This window comes from Sinocyclocheilus grahami, unplaced genomic scaffold, assembly GCF_001515645.1.
Source record: "Sinocyclocheilus grahami isolate Dianchi unplaced genomic scaffold, SAMN03320097.WGS_v1.1 scaffold13.1, whole genome shotgun sequence".
In the NCBI taxonomy this organism is placed as follows: Eukaryota; Metazoa; Chordata; class Actinopteri; order Cypriniformes; family Cyprinidae; genus Sinocyclocheilus; species Sinocyclocheilus grahami.
In genome coordinates, this window is record NW_015505192.1 from 2,232,273 (window position 1) to 2,252,042 (window position 19,770).

Sequence of the window (19,770 nt, forward strand, 5' to 3'; positions counted from 1 at the left end):
GGGGTTCAGGTCTGGTGAGTTTGCTGACCAGTCAAGCACACCAACACCATGGTCATTTATCCAACTTTTGGTGCTTTTGGCAGTGTGGGCAGGTGCCAAATCCTGCTGGAAAATGAAATCAGCATCTTCAAAAAGCTGGTCAGCAGAAGGAAGCATGAAGTGCTCCAAAATTTCTTGGTAAACGGGTGCAGTGACGTTGGTTTTCAAAAAACACAATGGACCAACACCAGCAGATGACATTGCACCCCAAATCATCACAGACTGTGGAAACTTAACACTGGACTTCAAGCAACTTGGGCTATGAGCTTCTCCACCCTTCCTCCAGACTCTAGGACCTTGGTTTCCAAACTAAATACAAAACTTGCTCTCATCTGAAAGGAGGACTTTGGACCACTGGGCAACAGTCCAGTTCTTCTTCTCCTTAGCCCAGGTAAGACGCCTCTGACGTTGTCTGTGGTTCAGGAGTGGCTTAACAAGAGGAATACGACAACTGTAGCCAAATTCCTTGACACGTCTGTGTGTGGTGGCTCTTGATGCCTTGACCCCAGCCTCAGTCCATTCCTTGTGACGTTCACTCAAATTCTTGAATCGATTTGACAATCCTCATAAGGCTGCGGTTCTCTTGGTTGGTTGTGCATCTTTTTCTTCCACACTTTTTCCTTCCACTCAACTTTCTGTTAACATGCTTAGATACAGCACTCTGTGATCAGCCAGCTTCTTTGGCAATGAATGTTTGTGGCTTACCCTCCTTGTGAAGGGTGTCGATGATTGTCTTCTGGACAACTGTCAGATCAGCAGTCTTCCCCATGATTGTGTAGCCTAGTGAACCAAACTGAGAGACCATTTTGAAGGCTCAGGAGACCTTTGCAGGTGTTTTGAGTTGATTAGCTGATTGGCATGTCGCCATATTCTAATTTGTTGAGATAGTGAATTGGTGGGTTTTTGTTAAATGTGAGCCAAAATCATCACAATTAAAAGAACCAAAGACTTAAACTACTTCAGTCTGTGTGCATTGAATTTATTTAATTCATGAGTTTCACAATTTGAGTTGAATTATTGAAATAAATGAACTTTTCCACGACATTCTAATTTATTGAGATGCACCTGTATATAATAAATAATGCTAAAATAGCACTGGTTCATACAAAATCAGAACATTTGAAGTTGTGCATGACCCCTTGAACTGAATATAATGGGAAAAAAGTTAAAATGACAAAAGCACAGCAAAATTACCAAAACTTAAAATGAAGTGAAAATATACAAATAAAAGCTCATTCAAATTAATAAATACTAGTACATAAATAATGTCAAAATATCACTGGTTCATAGTCAAGTTGTGCATGACCCCTCAATCTGAATATATTGAACAAAACTTAAGTAATAAAATAATTGAAGATGTGATGTTGTGAATAATGACAGATAGAGGTTTTCAGCCGTTTGCTTTTATAAAGGTAAATGTAAATAAATGTCTGCAGTATCCTAATGCCATTATTATCACCTTATCATTTGCAAGTTATCACCACATTTGCACTGATGAGCTTCAGCGCATCAAGAATTTGTTGTGGCCAGTGGCCACAACAAATAGATCGAATGGTTCACAGCTGAAAGCACTTCATGGATAAACACATCAGCTGAATTTAAAATGAAACGACTGTGCAATTTATTATTGGAGTTGGACCGTTTTGTGGTTAAATTAGATGCCAAATTTACCATTTATGGAGCTTGTCTACTATTTTAAACATTTTATATTTTTGCTGAATTTTTATTTTAATAACATTTTAATTATTGAAGGCTTATTTTTTGTCTTTCTGTGCAGTCTGGTGCTCATGTAAGTAAAATGTGCACTGTAAGGTGTCTGGTTTCTTTGAATTTCCAGTCAACAGGATTTTGGACATGCTCAGCAAAGCAAACCCCCCATCTTGCCAGTTTTCACTCCTTTCACTCCTTTCCACAGGTCTGACCACCTGTCTAGAGACCAATATAGCAAAAGGTCTATGAGATTTTTGAGAAGCAGCCTTAGCAAAGACCTAAATGTAGAAGTGCAACATATGGAGTGTGATGATCAGCAATGGGAAAACGTCTCTCTGCATCCTGACCTATGAGGTGTTATCTGCTATGACGAATGCCATATTTGTTGGCCGAGTCTGATGAGGACAGATAATGAAGCTGATTATGATTCCTCACGCTGATCCAGTCAGACAAACAGGTAGAGTAATCTCTCCCATCAGAACGAGGAGACAAGCGGGTCAATAGCAGCATAAATAATGGAACGGATTAGATGCATGCTGTTCGTGCAAATGAAGACGGACCAGCCAGACTGACTGTGGGAAACGAGCATTGAGTGTGTACTGTGTCCTCGCTGCGTGAGACACACCACACAGTCCAATTGGTCAGCATCAGATGACCTGTTTGGAAAGGACGGCCCTGGTATAGTGTTTGGAGTGACAAGCCAACCTGTGCGCTTTCTAAACTCTTTTTTTAGACTAAGCTTAAAGGAGTAGTTTTCCCCAAAAAATGTAAATCTGCTGAGAATTTACTCACCCTCAGGCCATCCAAGGTGTAGATGAGTCGTTTTCTTCATCAGAACAGATTTGGAGAAATTTGCATTGCTTGTTCACCAATGGATCCTCTTCAGTGAATGGGTGCTGTTAGAATGGCGACAACATCACAATAATCCACAAGTAAACCGCACAATTCCAGTCCATCAATTAACATGTTGTGACATGTAAAGCTGCATGCTTGTAAAAAAAACTAATCGTAGAAGAAAGTAAGTCATAGAGCTTAGGATGTGTTAGTCTCGTGGTATATTGGTTTTTATTTAGCATGCAAGGGGACACGGGTTCACATCTTATTTGAACATGATGTTTTTTTAAACCAAGCAAAATTACAGCTGAACTTGACGGTGATCAGGAAGCATTTTCATTGTATGTATAAAAGAAGCTTTGATGTTATGATAATAACTCTGTTTGTGTTACACAGACAAAAAAGTCATAGAAGTTTCAGGCGACATGAAGGTGGGTACATGATGATCAAAGCGAATGTAAAAGATCTGTGTAAAGTGCAAGTAGTCCGAATGGATCAAATTAAGATGCGAGTGGCCAACTGACTAAAACAAGACATTTATAATGTTACAAAAAAAATTCTATTTCAAATAAATGCTGTTCTTTTGAACTTTTTTATTAATCAAGGAATCCTGAAAAAAAATGCATCACAGTTTTCAATATGTGATATATTCAAATAGAAGTTATTTTAAATTGTAATAACAATATTACTGTTTTACTGTATTTTTGATCAAATAAATGCAGCCCTTGTGAGCGAGAGCCTTGATTTAAAAACATTAAATATGGACGCGCATGTGGTAATATTTTTAATAAATAATTTTTCATTCATTTTACATTTGTATTTGCAAACCTGGTCAAGAACTACAGGAAGCGTCTGACCTCTGTAATTGTAAACAAAGGTTTCTGTACCAAATATTAAGTTCTATTTTTCTATTGTATCAAATACTTATTTCATGCAATAAAATGGAAATTAATTATTTAAAAATCATACAATGTGATTTTCTGGATTTTTTTTTTAGATTCTGTCTCTCACAGTTGAGGTGTACCTACGATGAAAATTACAGATCTCTCCATTCTTTGTAAGTGGGAAAACTTGAAAAATCGGCAGTGTATCAAATACTTATTTGCCCCACTGTAGCAGACGCTGTAATCCAAAGCGACTTACAAATGAAGACAATAGAAGCAATAATATGTAAGTGCTGTGACAAGTCTTGGTTAGTCTAATGCAGTATAAGAAGCAACGTTTTTTTTATAATAAAAAAAAGAAAACAAGTAGATAGAATAGAAAAAGAATAAAGAACGCTAGTGTCAGAGGGTAATTAAAAAAAAAAACAAGTCGAAAGAATAGAGAATGCTAATATTAGAGGGTCAATTGTTTTATAAATAAATAAAAAGTAAACAAGTAGTTAGAATAGAAATAGAATAGAGAATGCTAGAGGGTCATGTGCAGATGGAAGAGATGTGTTTTTTAGCCGTTTCTCTAAGATGGCTAAGGACCCGGATTGAGTTGGGCAGGTCATTCCACCAGGAGGGAACAGTTAAGGTAAAAGTCAGTGAAAGTGATTTTGTGCCTCTTTGGAATGGCACTATAATGCGCCGTTCGCTTGCAGAATGCAAGCTTCTATAGAGGGCACATAAGTCTAAAGTAGTGAATTTAGGTAAAGGGGTGCAGAGCCAGTGGTTGTTTTGTAGGCAAACATCAATGCCTTGAATGGCAACTGGTAGCCAGTGCAAATTGATGAACAGAGGTGTCACATGCACTCATTTTGGCTTGTTAAAGACTAATCTTGCAGCCACATTCTGGATTAGTTGTAGAGGTTTGATCGAACTGGTTGGAAGACCTGCCAAGAGAGCGTTGTAATAGTCCAGTCTAGACAGAACAAGAGCTTGAACCAGGAGTTGTGTAGCATGCTCCTGAAAGAAAGGGCCTAATCTTCCTAATGTTGTATAAAGCAAATCGGCAGGATTTTACCATATCATTTAAATTACTTTAAAAATTATTTTACTAAAAATAAATAAATTGCACCGTTCACCAGTGAGAGCAAGGTATTAAAATATTATCCCATAAATATCTCCCAGGAAGTGTTTGTATCAGAATGTATGTGCGAGGGTCCACTCACTTTACAAAAGTTCAATTATTGATGTGCTGAACGGACACACTATATGCCTTTGTGCAGCACAGTCATGCCATAACAATAAATCAGCAATATGTATGTAATGATTTGTTGGAGACTGATCTGTATTACCAGAGAGGATTGCTTTGACAGCTCAGTGCCAACCAGGGTCTGACTCACTATCCATTATAACTGTAGAGGATTGATCGAAGTTATGTGGGCATGTGTTTATGTACAGTGCCATCAGAAAGTATTTTGTGTTCCACAGAAAAAAGAAAGTCATACGGGTTTGGAATGACATAAGGGTGAGTAAATGATGACACAATTTTCATTTTTGGGTGAATCATCGCTTTAACTGCTCATGTTGTGACCCAGAGAGGATCCCCCCACCCCCTCCCCCCCAATGTTATTGTATTGGACTAAAACTCCCTTTGCTCACACAGGGTCTAACAACTTCCACAAAAAAGTGATATTTTTGTACTTTTTTAGGGATTTTCCCCCCAATTTGTGGTTTTCCTGGTCAAAAATGACCAATTAACCATTAAAAAATTGCTAGAAAATTTCACATTATTCTGTATAATTACCAAATATTTCAATCATTTTTTTATCAACTTGTTTTCTTTCAGTTAGCATAGGTTTTGTTTTTCTTTTTGGAACTGATTGGTCATAGGCCTCACTGATCTGAGCTTATGCATCTCAGTTTTTGAGTGAACGTTGCCAAAATGATCCACCATTAATGATTTTTTTTCATAAATGCCACTTCATTTTATTTTGTTATTTAATACAGTGGCATTATAACATTAAGTGTCCATGTACCTTTTAGAGTCAGTTGTAAATCTGTATCAGTACATCAAGTAGGCAGTAATGAAAGAAACAATTGTCACTTCAATCTTCCAGGTCCTAGCTACTTAACACAGCGTGCAATGGCCGGGTGTGAAAGATCAATTTTTAGAGCCGCCCTGGTAAAGCAGACGTTGATAAGAATTCCAATCAATAAACTGCATTAGAGTGCTGACCCATCAGCCAAAGCCATGAATGTGTCCTTATATGGGTCAATCCTGTTATGCAGAACATTTACATGTCCCTATCCCATTTTTTAATAGGCCTGTATTGTGTAAAATATAGTTGCCTGAGCTTGAAAATATGCTTTAATCTTCACAAATATGCTTCTATTTTGTGTTGCAGAGTTCAAGAGGTGCTGCATAGCAGATCTGACCCGTAAAGCTCATTTATATTTCCCGCGTCCCTTTGACACGTAGGGAAAATAGATCAGCACCTTGGACAGCGGCACCCGTCAAAATTCAGCATGCTTAGAATCTCCCACGGGAGGATGGAGCAGGAGCGCGCACGGCAGCGAGACGTTTGTAAATGAATCATTTTGATTGGGCGAGAGCGCGTCTTGGAAACAAGGGCCGTGTGTTGATGCGCACGGCAGAACGTCCATTTCGAGGATGAATCAGAGGGGAGCAGCATCAGCATCCCCATCACTTTACGATCCACAGCATCAGCCGCTCCGACTGACTATCACACTCTGCGAAGAAGGCAAATAGGCGAACCTGCGCACGGTGCCTTTTATTCTTCAGTTCTGGAAGCCCCATCTTCCTTTGAACGTAGCGAGGAACCATATCGGCCGGGAGGGGGGATGGTGATGAACTTCAGATGGAGCCAAGATGCTGGCATTTCCCCCAGCTCTTCAGCCAATACTGCCATTATTATTTATGTTTTTAAAACACCAACCTAATGGATTGTTCTGAGCTCTGCGTTTGGGATGGGAGGTGGCGTTGGAATATGTCGACGGGAAGATGCACAAGGAAATGATGTGAAAGCTTCGTCATGATGCCTCTGATGAACAATAAACAAAACTATAGGATTGCACCCGAATCCAACTTCCTGCTCTTTTGGATTATGTTTTTATGCTGAAGGATCCCCCGACGATGACTGTATGTGGCAGCGATGCTCTGAAATGCCATTTTGCATCTTCCTTATCTCTCATCCGTGCGTCCAGGCTTTGGATTGCTGGGAGTTTATGAAAATTACATCTCTTTAGACCTGGAACAATGCATTGCTGGCTATTTATTGCAATACCATATGCTTATTATTGGTCATCCTCGCGCCCTATGATGATTGTATCAGAGAAACAACATCGGCCCTAACAGGCACACACATGCCATCAGACGGAAAATAACAAGTCCAGAGATTTTCTGACCAATTACCTTTGGTTTGGACACTTTCCTCTGAGACTTTAGGGTAGCAACCGCGTTTCTGCCGAATAAAATATTAATAATAGGCCTGACGGGATCAATAACAACAACAATAATTATAATAATACTAATAAAAAACAACAATAATAATGTATAAAAATAATAATACTATATAAAATAACAACAATAATAATAATTATCAAATATAATAATATTCATACATATATAAATCAATAAAAATAAAATACCGAAAGAAATAATCACCCCCTTCCAGCATCGGCCCTAACAGGCACATGCATGCCATCAGACGGAAAATAACAAGTCCAGAGATTTTCTGACCAATTACCTTTGGTTTGGACACTTTCCTCTGAGACTTTAGGGTAGCAACCGCGTTTCTGCCGAATAAAATATTAATAATAGGCCTGACGGGATCAATAACAACAACAATAATTATAATAATACTAATAAAAAACAACAATAATAATGTATAAAAATAATAATACTATATAAAATAACAACAATAATAATAATTATCAAATATAATAATATTCATACATATATAAATCAATAAAAATAAAATACCGAAAGAAATAATCACCCTTTCGTAAACAATTAAAACATTTCACTTCAGCCATACGACATACACATGTAGTCAAACATGTTCAAGAACCGGATCCGCATGTTTTTTAACGAACTGAAGGTGCTGGTTTTCATGCGATCCGGTTCTAGACGCTCCGACAGTGACGCAGAGCCGAACAGACGATCCAACAGCATGAGGGGGCTCGGGATGGGCGGCTGCGGATGGCCGCCCTTCGTTGACTGCTCCAGCCGGGACGACGAGGAAGAATACTACGGGAGCGACCCCAGGCCCAGGAGTCTGGCGTTTGAGGAGAAAGACCCGAAACTGCAGGCGGGCCTGGACGCGGTCAGCCTCTCCAGCAGCACGAGCAGCGGCATGAGAACGCCCCAGTGTCGAATCTGCTTCCAAGGGCCCGAGCAGGTACCCAGACGCTTTATATCTCATGCCTGAGCACAATAACAAGGCTTGTGTGGGTCTTTAGCTTAATGCTCATATTTCCCATTTTAAATGTAGGCCTACATTTTGTTTGGTACATTATAAATTATAATGCAGTGGCCATGCTGCACATGCTGCTTGTTATTGTTGCTGTAGTGAATTACTACAATATGTACAGCTCCACAAAGTACACGTTGTTCATTAGCATTGCTCATTTTTAAATGTCAATACAACCTGATATGAACACTAAATTGTGGTTCATTATAATAATACTATGAACAACAATGCATAATTATAAATAGCTCCACAAAATAGTTATGCAATAAGTACGTGTTGTCCAATAATATTTATGTAAACACACTTATATGAACACTGAAATGTGGTTAATACTAATATTAATACTATGAACAACAAAGCATAACTGTAAACAGCTCAACAATATAATTATGCACTAAGTACATGTTGTCCAATAATATTATTAATTAATTATTAATGACATTAATTTGTACTTATTTATGTAAAAACACTTGCATTAACACCAAAATGTGGCTAATAATAATAATAATAATACATTCTAATATACATTAATAACAAAAAACAATCATATAAATGATCTAATTTATACCATAAGCAGAAAAATAATCGGCATAATTAAGTATATGTTGTCTAATAGTTTTATCATATTTATTAATGTAAATAAACTGGAACATGAGCACTGCAAAATGATGTGTATAATATGCATTATGCATTGTTCTGTAGTGTTGCTTGCTTACTGTGAATGTGAAACATATTAAAGTGAGCCTTAATTTTGCATAAAAAAACAGAAATTGTTTGGGAAGTATCGACAGCTTGTTTAGCTCACCGTCACACCATCTGGAACAAAGACCAGCGGCAGCATGCAGGCTAATAATGCATTTCTCTTTTGATGGGTTTACAGGTATGCCATTAGAGACTGTCGATTTCCAGGTTCAATATGCCCACCCAATTAACCTCTCTATTGCTTTTTTATGAGCAGTAGACGTCTCAGTGATGTTCTGTATGGAAATGTAGTGTGGATGTTAAAGCCCAGGGCAGCCTGAAGCTGATTCGTTTGCAATGCAAAGACTGTTGTGTTCATGCAGGCCAGGAGCAGGATTCACATGGTCTGAAACTGAAATGTTAGGAAAAACAAGACTCAGTGAGATCCTAAAATTAATATAATAGGCAACACAGTTCACTTTTTAATTGTCAAATTATTAAGCAGCAAAATAGATTTTGTTGTTCATCTATGAGTGATGTTTTCTGTCCCGTGATGCATGACCTGCGTGATTGGTCATCCAGTGAACTGAACGTCTATATTAGTATGTTCAGATTCTCATGGATAAATCAGTGTGTGCTTGTATTTGTATGGGATAGGCGGAACGCAGGATGGATGTTTGGTCAGCAGCCAAGCTGAGAAACAACAGATGTGCGAAGCCTGTAAAGCTCGTCTGCTGCAAGTTAGCCGTAGACATCAGCTAATATGGAAAGATGTTAGCGATGTACCAACACAATCCATCTGGCAGTCCATCTGATTATGTCAGCCTCGGTGTCTGTTTTCAATGCGAGATGCATTTCAGTGTAAACCTGCCTCTCAGGTAAATGGTTTACTGAGCTGTTGAAAGTGGCGGACAGACTGAAGAAAAACAGCCGCTGGAATAAAGACATAAGGAGTCCGCTTTCAGGCATTTTAAGATCTGTCATTCCTAGTTATAGTATTATTCATTAACATACAATTTAATCAGAATTTCAAGAACTGAGCTCTTTAGATCAATGGGGCATTAGCCTCGGCTGATGAACGTCGTGACTGCACCGTTTGGAAAAATGAAAGGGATAGTTACCCAAAAATTATATACATTTACATATGCTCATGTCATTCCAAACCTGTTTGATTTTATGCAAAACACAAAAGAAGATATTTTGAGGAACACTGGACCCCATTGAAATTCAATGTATGGACATTTTTTTAAAACATAAAAAGGAATTAAAATTAATAAGAATAATTTAGAATAATAATTAAAATAACAATTAAAAACTAAAAAACTAAATCTCCGTTGGTGGCCATTCAAAAGTAGCGGTATATTCTAACACACACACACAAAAAAATAAAATAAAAATTTCACATATTTCATTATATTATTATAGATATTTTACCAGTGCCTGATTCTGTTTTGGATGTTCTTAAAATATTTCCCATTTTAAATGTAGGCCTACATTTTGTTTGGTACATTATAAATTATAATGCAGTGGCCATGCTGCACATGCTGCTTGTTATTGTTGCTGTAGTGAATTACTACAATATGTACAGCTCCACAAAGTACACGTTGTTCATTAGCATTGCTCATTTTTAAATGTCAATACAACCTGATATGAACACTAAATTGTGGTTCATTATAATAATACTATGAACAACAATGCATAATTATAAATAGCTCCACAAAATAGTTATGCAATAAGTACGTGTTGTCCAATAATATTTATGTAAACACACTTATATGAACACTGAAATGTGGTTAATACTAATATTAATACTATGAACAACAAAGCATAACTGTAAACAGCTCAACAATATAATTATGCACTAAGTACATGTTGTCCAATAATATTATTAATTAATTATTAATGACATTAATTTGTACTTATTTATGTAAAAACACTTGCATTAACACCAAAATGTGGCTAATAATAATAATAATAATACATTCTAATATACATTAATAACAAAAAACAATCATATAAATGATCTAATTTATACCATAAGCAGAAAAATAATCGGCATAATTAAGTATATGTTGTCTAATAGTTTTATCATATTTATTAATGTAAATAAACTGGAACATGAGCACTGCAAAATGATGTGTATAATATGCATTATGCATTGTTCTGTAGTGTTGCTTGCTTACTGTGAATGTGAAACATATTAAAGTGAGCCTTAATTTTGCATAAAAAAACAGAAATTGTTTGGGAAGTATCGACAGCTTGTTTAGCTCACCGTCACACCATCTGGAACAAAGACCAGCGGCAGCATGCAGGCTAATAATGCATTTCTCTTTTGATGGGTTTACAGGTATGCCATTAGAGACTGTCGATTTCCAGGTTCAATATGCCCACCCAATTAACCTCTCTATTGCTTTTTTATGAGCAGTAGACGTCTCAGTGATGTTCTGTATGGAAATGTAGTGTGGATGTTAAAGCCCAGGGCAGCCTGAAGCTGATTCGTTTGCAATGCAAAGACTGTTGTGTTCATGCAGGCCAGGAGCAGGATTCACATGGTCTGAAACTGAAATGTTAGGAAAAACAAGACTCAGTGAGATCCTAAAATTAATATAATAGGCAACACAGTTCACTTTTTAATTGTCAAATTATTAAGCAGCAAAATAGATTTTGTTGTTCATCTATGAGTGATGTTTTCTGTCCCGTGATGCATGACCTGCGTGATTGGTCATCCAGTGAACTGAACGTCTATATTAGTATGTTCAGATTCTCATGGATAAATCAGTGTGTGCTTGTATTTGTATGGGATAGGCGGAACGCAGGATGGATGTTTGGTCAGCAGCCAAGCTGAGAAACAACAGATGTGCGAAGCCTGTAAAGCTCGTCTGCTGCAAGTTAGCCGTAGACATCAGCTAATATGGAAAGATGTTAGCGATGTACCAACACAATCCATCTGGCAGTCCATCTGATTATGTCAGCCTCGGTGTCTGTTTTCAATGCGAGATGCATTTCAGTGTAAACCTGCCTCTCAGGTAAATGGTTTACTGAGCTGTTGAAAGTGGCGGACAGACTGAAGAAAAACAGCCGCTGGAATAAAGACATAAGGAGTCCGCTTTCAGGCATTTTAAGATCTGTCATTCCTAGTTATAGTATTATTCATTAACATACAATTTAATCAGAATTTCAAGAACTGAGCTCTTTAGATCAATGGGGCATTAGCCTCGGCTGATGAACGTCGTGACTGCACCGTTTGGAAAAATGAAAGGGATAGTTACCCAAAAATTATATACATTTACATATGCTCATGTCATTCCAAACCTGTTTGATTTTATGCAAAACACAAAAGAAGATATTTTGAGGAACACTGGACCCCATTGAAATTCAATGTATGGACATTTTTTTAAAACATAAAAAGGAATTAAAATTAATAAGAATAATTTAGAATAATAATTAAAATAACAATTAAAAACTAAAAAACTAAATCTCCGTTGGTGGCCATTCAAAAGTAGCGGTATATTCTAACACACACACACAAAAAAATAAAATAAAAATTTCACATATTTCATTATATTATTATAGATATTTTACCAGTGCCTGATTCTGTTTTGGATGTTCTTAAAATCATTCAATAAACAATAACATATATTATAAATGGTGTATAATATTTAGAATATAATATTTTTTTCCTGTCTTTGATGTCACGCCTATTTAGCAGTGTTATTTTAGTATCGAGATACTATTATAGTTTTTATAAATATTTTAATTAATATTAATATTTTCTGATTTTATTTAAATTTTTGTAATTTTGCTCTGTGCATTTCTAATTTTTATTAGTTTTATTTAAATAGGCTCATATAATTATTTTAGATTTTGTTATCAACTAGCTGAAATAAAATAAGTTTAAGGCTTTTTTACTTTACTTTACTTTACTTTACTTTACAAAAGAAGATATTTTGAGGAACACTGGACTCCAAAACAACACTGGATCCTATTGAATTTCAATGTAAGTTAAAAACTTAAAAACGTTAAAAGGAATTAAAATGAATAAGTATTAATAATTAAAAACTAACATATATATATATATATATATATATATATATATATATTATTATTATTTTTTTATATATATATATATTTTTATAAAGTATGTGTGGTTTTAGTTAACTGTAATAACTCTGCTATTTAGTCGCTTGTCATCCAGGGATGCGTTTCCCAAAAGCATCGTTAGCTAACTTTGGTCGTCAGTTCCACTGAACTCTATTGGTAACGACGGAACTTGCGACCACAGTTGCTTTTGGGAAACCCACCCCAGAGTGATTATTAGTCACCATTTACGGCTCAAGCGATTGACTCACAACCTGACTGCATAATGATGTCACGTTTTTTCCCCAATAATTTAATTTAATTTTGTTTCAGTTAATGTTTTTTGAAGTAACAAAAATGTATGATTTTAGTTTTAAACAACTATAATAACACTGCTATTTAGTCGCTTGTTATGCAGATTTATAAACCATTTATGGTTCATGTGATTGACTCACAATGCGATGATGAATCACGTTTCAAAGCTACAGTGTATAGATGAATGACAATGCAAACATATAGCTCCAGGAATCATAGTCCTCGTTGCTTTAAATATGACTGGCGTGCTGAAGGGGGAGATGGGATCTCAGTCCTCATCAGTCAGCTTTCTGATCTGTCAGGGCTTATGGACCATGTAAAGCTGATTTGTTTTGATGTGCTCGTTCTGGATACGAGCTCTAATCAGATTAAGCTGAGAGGTTTTTTTGAAATATTTCGTTTTAGCGCCAAAGCGTGATCTGCCATGATGCTGCTGTCTCTTTTCACACACAGAACGAAGCTTTTTGTCAATGATTACTATATGCAGAGAATGACTTGAGTGCTAATTACAGATGTAAAGAAGGAGAGAGCTTCTGTTACTGATGTTTGATTTTGGCTAAACTAAATCTGGCCTTGGGTCTCGGATAACAGCTAGATACTCTGAAACAACAAGAGGAGGACAGGCTGTACTTTAAAGCACAGTATGACTCATCCAGGTCCACTTATCGTAACGCTCACATTGATCAGATTGGACAGACTCGTGATGTCAACTTGACGGGAAATGTACAGGACAAGTACAGTGGGCTTCAAAGGTGAAGATGCGTCTTTTATATTCTTTAATTTGATGCAAAACTGTTCAGTATAAGAATTTAAATGACAGCAATACTTATGTGGTCTTAATCTGATGATCATCTTCTCCGGCATGATTCGAGATCTTCCAAAGAGATTCTAGTGCCTTAATGGAAGCAAGAAAATCCTTTTGTATAACAGTAAGAACAGTGTCACAATTATTTAAGTAGTGACTAGTGACCAAGAACTAGTACAGAATCTTAAATATTTCCTTTTCAATAACTTTTCTTAGTTTTAAAATGTTGAAAGTCAATTAATGACCATTGATTGCTTTGCTCGTTTCTCTTTTTCTTTAAATGTAAGGAATTATTTATGAGTACTTCAGAAGCCATTCAGTGTTTCTTTTGTTTGCAGTCTTTCTCTAAAGATCACATCAATCTTACAGTCCTGTATCTCTGCCCCCCAGTTGGACATCCTGTTCTTTATACTCGACTTGTTATTCACAGTCTATGTATTGAATGTTCTCTTGGCAGCTCTGGAAATGCTGCCGTTGCATCTGTAATGTTAGTTGATTCATGGTTTCTCGCTAAATACATCTAGCACAGTCACTGTCAGTTGTTGTGGTGGACGCAGTGTTATTAGTGGTGCAGGCGCATACTTAGTGTTACGGATTTGAATAAACCTCTAACCTTGAGAGCATACTATAAATATTTGTAGTTCATTATACTTATTTTACAGAATGAAGTTTATTTTGTGGCTTAAATAATCTACATGTTTCTTAGAGACTGACATGTTTGGCTTGTCAAAATGTTACATTCCGCTGTCGCAAATTCGTTGTCTTTTGAATTAGCTTTTATTTTAGTTTTCATTCTAATTTTTGTTTAATTTTAGCCATTTGTCTATATTCCTTTGTCATTTTTATTAGCGTTTTTAAATATTTATATAGCTTTAATGATCTTTTATTGTTTAAATTTAAAAGAATATTTTATTTATTTATTTATTTTATTTAGTCATTTAGCAGATGCTTTTATCCAAAGCGACTTACAAATGAGGACAATAAAAGCAGTCAAAACTAACAAAACGCTATAACGCATTAGCAAGTACATGTAGCAAGGTGTATATATATATATATAAAATTATATATGTATATATATAATTTTAAATATATATATTTTGACAGAAGTTATCACGTCTGTCAAAAACATTTATTTCTCATTTTCATTTAAGTATTAAAGTTTACTCTTTTCAACTAATATTTATGTTTTATCTTATTTCAGTTTTATTTCAATTACCAATCATTTTTCATATGTTTAGATTTAGTTAACAGTAGCAACGCTGGTTAAATAGAACATCAAATAACATTTCCCACGAATTTCACTTCCTCATTTCCAAGTTAAAGCAAATATTAAGCTGGAAACAATTTAGGGTGAAACTTGATTGTATTGATCAGGATTTAACTGTAATGATTAGACTGTGATTGGTGTTATTGGTTAATATGATTTCTTCCTGCCCCACAGCCTTGGTCAATGAAAATGAACCATTTTCTGGGACTTTTTCCTGTCCTGGGACTTTTATTAAGACAGTAAATAGTATTGATTTTTGATTCTTGGATCTGTCGGTCATCAGATTTAATTCTCCCCTGTCTGCAGGGGGAGCTGTTGAGCCCATGCCGCTGCGACGGCTCCGTGCGCTGCACCCACCAGCCCTGTCTGATTCGCTGGATCAGCGAGAGAGGCTCCTGGAGCTGCGAGCTCTGCTACTTCAAGTACCAAGTCCTGGCCATCAGCACCAAGAACCCGCTGCAGGTAAAGCGTCAGCCTCAAACTGTGAAGTATCTGGGTCAGGGCGAAGCACTGGCTAGCGTCTCTATTTATAGGCTTCTACAAGCAAAGCAAGAAGATGCCATCTCATCTTTTTAATGCTGTGTGTATCAGTGGCAGGCGATTTCTCTGACGGTGATTGAGAAGGTGCAGATCGCCGCCATTATCCTGGGCTCACTCTTCCTCATCGCCAGTATCTCGTGGCTGGTGTGGTCTTCTCTCAGCCCGTCTGCCAAGTGGCAGCGCCAGGACCTGCTCTTCCAGATCTGCTACGGCATGTACGGCTTCATGGACATTGTGTGCATAGGTGAGAAGCAAAACACCATGGATCCATTTTTTTTTCATGATTAGGACCTGTCTTTGATTTCCTATAGGCTTTTGGCATTTCAAACCAAACTATGAGAATTTTGAATCATAACAACCCTAATACACAAACATTTGCATATACATATGAATGGATATATGTATAAATTTGTTATAGGGAAATTATGGGAACTTTACAAAAAGGTTTGTTAACAGGTAATATATTAGGTATACTGAATGAATGAATGATACTTTTTAAGCATATTTTGGTCTTGGTTAATGTTAATTTCTACATACGCTAATACATTTTAACATTATAAATTTACTAATGTACTATAAATGTATATTTTTCTTTATGTTTATTCAGAATACAAGAACTGTCACTGGTGTTAATTAGTGTAATATATTACTATTATGTCAAATTAAATATTTTAAATATCATAAAAAATAAGGTTTATATAATTTTAAAAAATGGTGTGTGTATGTATATATATATATATATACTATAAATATCTTAACGTCTTAATGTTTGTTCAGAAAAAAAGAACTAGTGTTGTTACTGATGTTAATTTATGTAATACATTACTATTGTTATTTCTTAATTTTTATATTATTAAAAATAACATTTATATAAATTCTATATAGTATATTGTGAACGAACATCAATTATTAATAGTAATTCATATGAATAAATAATAAATTAAATATTTGTATATATTATTAAAATGATTATATAATTATAAAATGATATATATCGATAGATATACTATTACTATTTTAGGTACATTAATAATGCATGAACATGAAATGTTACTGATGTTAATTCTTGCGATACAGCATTTTTATGTCAAATACATTTTAAAAAGCAATTCAATATTTATTTATTTTTTAGTTTTAAAAATGTTTATATAGCAAATTCACAAATGTTATATATATTATTGACAATTTATAATATTAATATACTAATAATAACTTTGATTTTTTTTTATGTATGAACTGATGTTCATTTATGTAATATATAATATTATAAAATAATATTAACCTAGATTAAATGTTGTTAGTTCATGATACCTAGTGCATTGACAAATTGAAGATTATTGAAAAGTGTTAGTGAATTTCCATATGTTTATGGATGAATCAGTAACATCCGCTAATCTCTAATTCCTCACAGGCCTTATAATCCACGAGGGCTCATCCGTGTATAGAATCTTCAAGCGATGGCAGGCTGTAAACCAGCAGTGGAAAGTATTGAACTACGAGAAGTCGAAGGACTTGGGAGACCCGTTGAGCTCCAGCAGTAAGGCAGGCAGCCGCGGCGCACGCAACAACCCGCACGGCCTGGCCAGCGGCAGCAGGGGGGGCCGGCGAGTGCGCAGGTTAAGGACTATCCTCAACCACCACTGCGGCTACACCATCCTCCACATCCTCAGCCAGCTGCGGCCCAGCGACACGCGGCTCGGAGCCGCCACCAACCGTGAGGTGGTGATGCGGGTCACGACCGTATGAGGTCGGAGAGAGAAACAAAGACGCATTTCAGGCTCCAAGCGCCTTTTCCTGCAAAACACAGTGTTACAATGCCAGGATGATCGCGATTTTCTTTGCATAGCGACTTTTTCAACGGACAGGAATGCACACGAACAATGCGTAGGACATTGGCGCCATTCATTCCTGGAGTTTCTATTGGCGAGACTCTCTCATGATCTAGCACACTATTGCGTTTTTAAGTTCGATTTCCTCGCTGGTGTTGTTTTTTTATCGATACGGTTTTTAAAACGTTTTGATTTTCTAAGGGAGAATGGTACATGGAGTGACATCGACGTGTGATGTATATGATAACTCATAGGGTCCTATTGTTGTAAATGATGCTTACGGATGCTTCTGATGCAGCAAGAAAGCCAACCATAACCAAACGATCACGACACAATAACCAGGGAAACGAGATATGAATTGTTACATACTAAAATATAAAAGGGGAGGGTGCAATAAGACATAAGATTATACAGCGAATAAAAAGACGTAAACATTTAAAAGAATTTGATCTTCTCTGCAATAAAGATACCTTTACATTTTACAGTGACCTTTGCATGAGGGTAGAGTTTTATGCCTCCTCGACACATGGACATGATGAATTTGTTTTATTCAGAATGGTGCTTGTTTGAATAAACACTACTATTCATCTGCTGTTTGTGAAATGCATCATCACACAGGCTTTTGTTCATTTAAGTGGCTTACAGATAGACACCTATACTGCTTTTTTTGTTGGCGGTTTGGAACGTAACCTTTCAGCAATGGCTCATCACATACAGAGCTTTCATTTGAATGTGAACAACACTGAATTACAAGCAATTTTACCATATAACGCACAAATGACTAAATGCAACTTGATTTGAAAGGAACGACTGATTAGCCTTGGTATGCAAAAAGCAGACAACCTGTCCAGATCCATATTATATTCTTCTGTTTTCTAGTTCAGTCTATATTATAATGAATGCATACAATTACCGGTTCGTTTAAATATAGATTGCAATTTCAACCTGTTCACACCAAAGAAATCTCCCTCTGATGTTTCAAACTCGCATTTCTTTCTTCTGTTTAATCTGTTGAACACAAAGATGTTTCGCTGAAAGTCTGAGCCGCTACTTTGGTCAGAAAGAAGGTCGTGGTTTACACTATCATGCTCTAAAAATGACACTAAAACTAGTCCATGCAACTCATGCGCTATATAGTCTTCTTAAGTATTTTAGTTTTGAATAAAGATTTTAGGGTACTGTCCATTTAAAGGAATATTCAAGTTGATCTCAAGTAGCATTTGTCATTGTTAATTATCAAAAAACAAAAATTCATATTAATAAATAAATAAATAATGATAATACACTTAAAATAATGGAAGTAAATGCTGACAATTTTGGAGGATTTAGTGACTAAGAATACAAATGTATATAATTGTATGGTTTGGTTATAATTGTGTGGTTATAATTTTATTAAAGCACTTACATTAGATATAACTTTACATAGCAAGCGATTTTGACACTAAAACACACATATAGTTTTCTACTGCTGAAGCAGGGAGTATTAAATGTTTCCAAACTGGCCCCCATTTACTTCCATTGCAAGACTGAAAGAATAAAATAACCTCTTGAAGGAAAACAATGCGTTAAGTTCAGTCGACAAAATTTATGTCAGGGTTGATTTCAACTCTCTCTTGTTTTTGTGTAGACAAAAAAAAAAGAAAAAAGGAAATTGAAATGAATTTTTACGGTAATCAAAATGCCACAGATTTCCTCCATTACGCTTGATGTATAAAACCTAGAATTTTCTTTAAAGAAGTCATTTTATTTTTTCAGTGTAAAGCTGTGATCATATTTACCATTGTCATCTGTCCAGTCATTTAAAGGGGTCATATGACGTTGCTAAAAAAGAACATTATTTTGTGTATTTGGTGTAATTAAATGTTTATGTGGTTTAAGGTTCAAAAAACACATTTTCCACATACTGTACATTATTGTTTCTCTCAATGCCCCGTCTTTCTGAAACGTGTCGATTTTTAACAAAACTCATTGGTCTGAAAAGCGAGGTGTGCTCTGATTGGCCAGCTATCCAGTGTGTTGTGATTGGCCGAATACCTCAAGCATGTGACGGAAATGTTATACCTCTTACCATACTGTGATGCTGTGTCCCGGCGCGATAAGACAAAACATTAAAACCCATTATAAACAAGGCATTTGTTGCATCCAGTGGGGACATAATTACGGATTATAATGACATACTGTCTTTTTACGCGTTGCGCCGTGTAAACAAAACCATGTCTGCATTTGTGATCGGAGAAACGACAAACAACCAGTGCTACTCTACACTGCTCAAAACTCGCGTTTGAATCATCAGTGGCAAATCCTTTAA

General features: G+C 36.0%; 1 protein-coding gene across 1 annotated transcript; it reads left to right on the forward strand.

Annotated features, from left to right (window-relative positions):
- The first annotated feature begins 7,464 nt into the window (after window positions 1–7,464).
- Window positions 7,465–18,235, forward strand: LOC107599679 (E3 ubiquitin-protein ligase MARCH9-like). The gene is made up of 4 exons (XM_016291344.1): window positions 7,465–7,876; window positions 15,400–15,555; window positions 15,685–15,877; window positions 17,045–18,235. Exons 1-4 carry the CDS (start codon window positions 7,535–7,537, stop codon window positions 17,377–17,379), a joined length of 1,026 nt encoding a protein of 341 aa, XP_016146830.1. The 5' UTR covers window positions 7,465–7,534; the 3' UTR covers window positions 17,380–18,235.
- The last annotated feature ends 1,535 nt before the right edge of the window (window positions 18,236–19,770 follow it).

What these genes read in the sequence shown, in the direction of transcription:
- LOC107599679 (XM_016291344.1), top strand. Translation starts at nt 7,535, where the DNA reads ATGTTCAAGAACCGGATCCGCATGTTTTTTAACGAACTGAAGGTGCTG. An exon ending in GCTTCCAAGGGCCCGAGCAG is followed by an intron (nt 7,877 to 15,399) that starts GTACCCAGACGC and finishes CCCTGTCTGCAG; the next exon opens with GGGGAGCTGTTGAGCCCATG. An exon ending in CATGGACATTGTGTGCATAG is followed by an intron (nt 15,878 to 17,044) that starts GTGAGAAGCAAA and finishes AATTCCTCACAG; the next exon opens with GCCTTATAATCCACGAGGGC.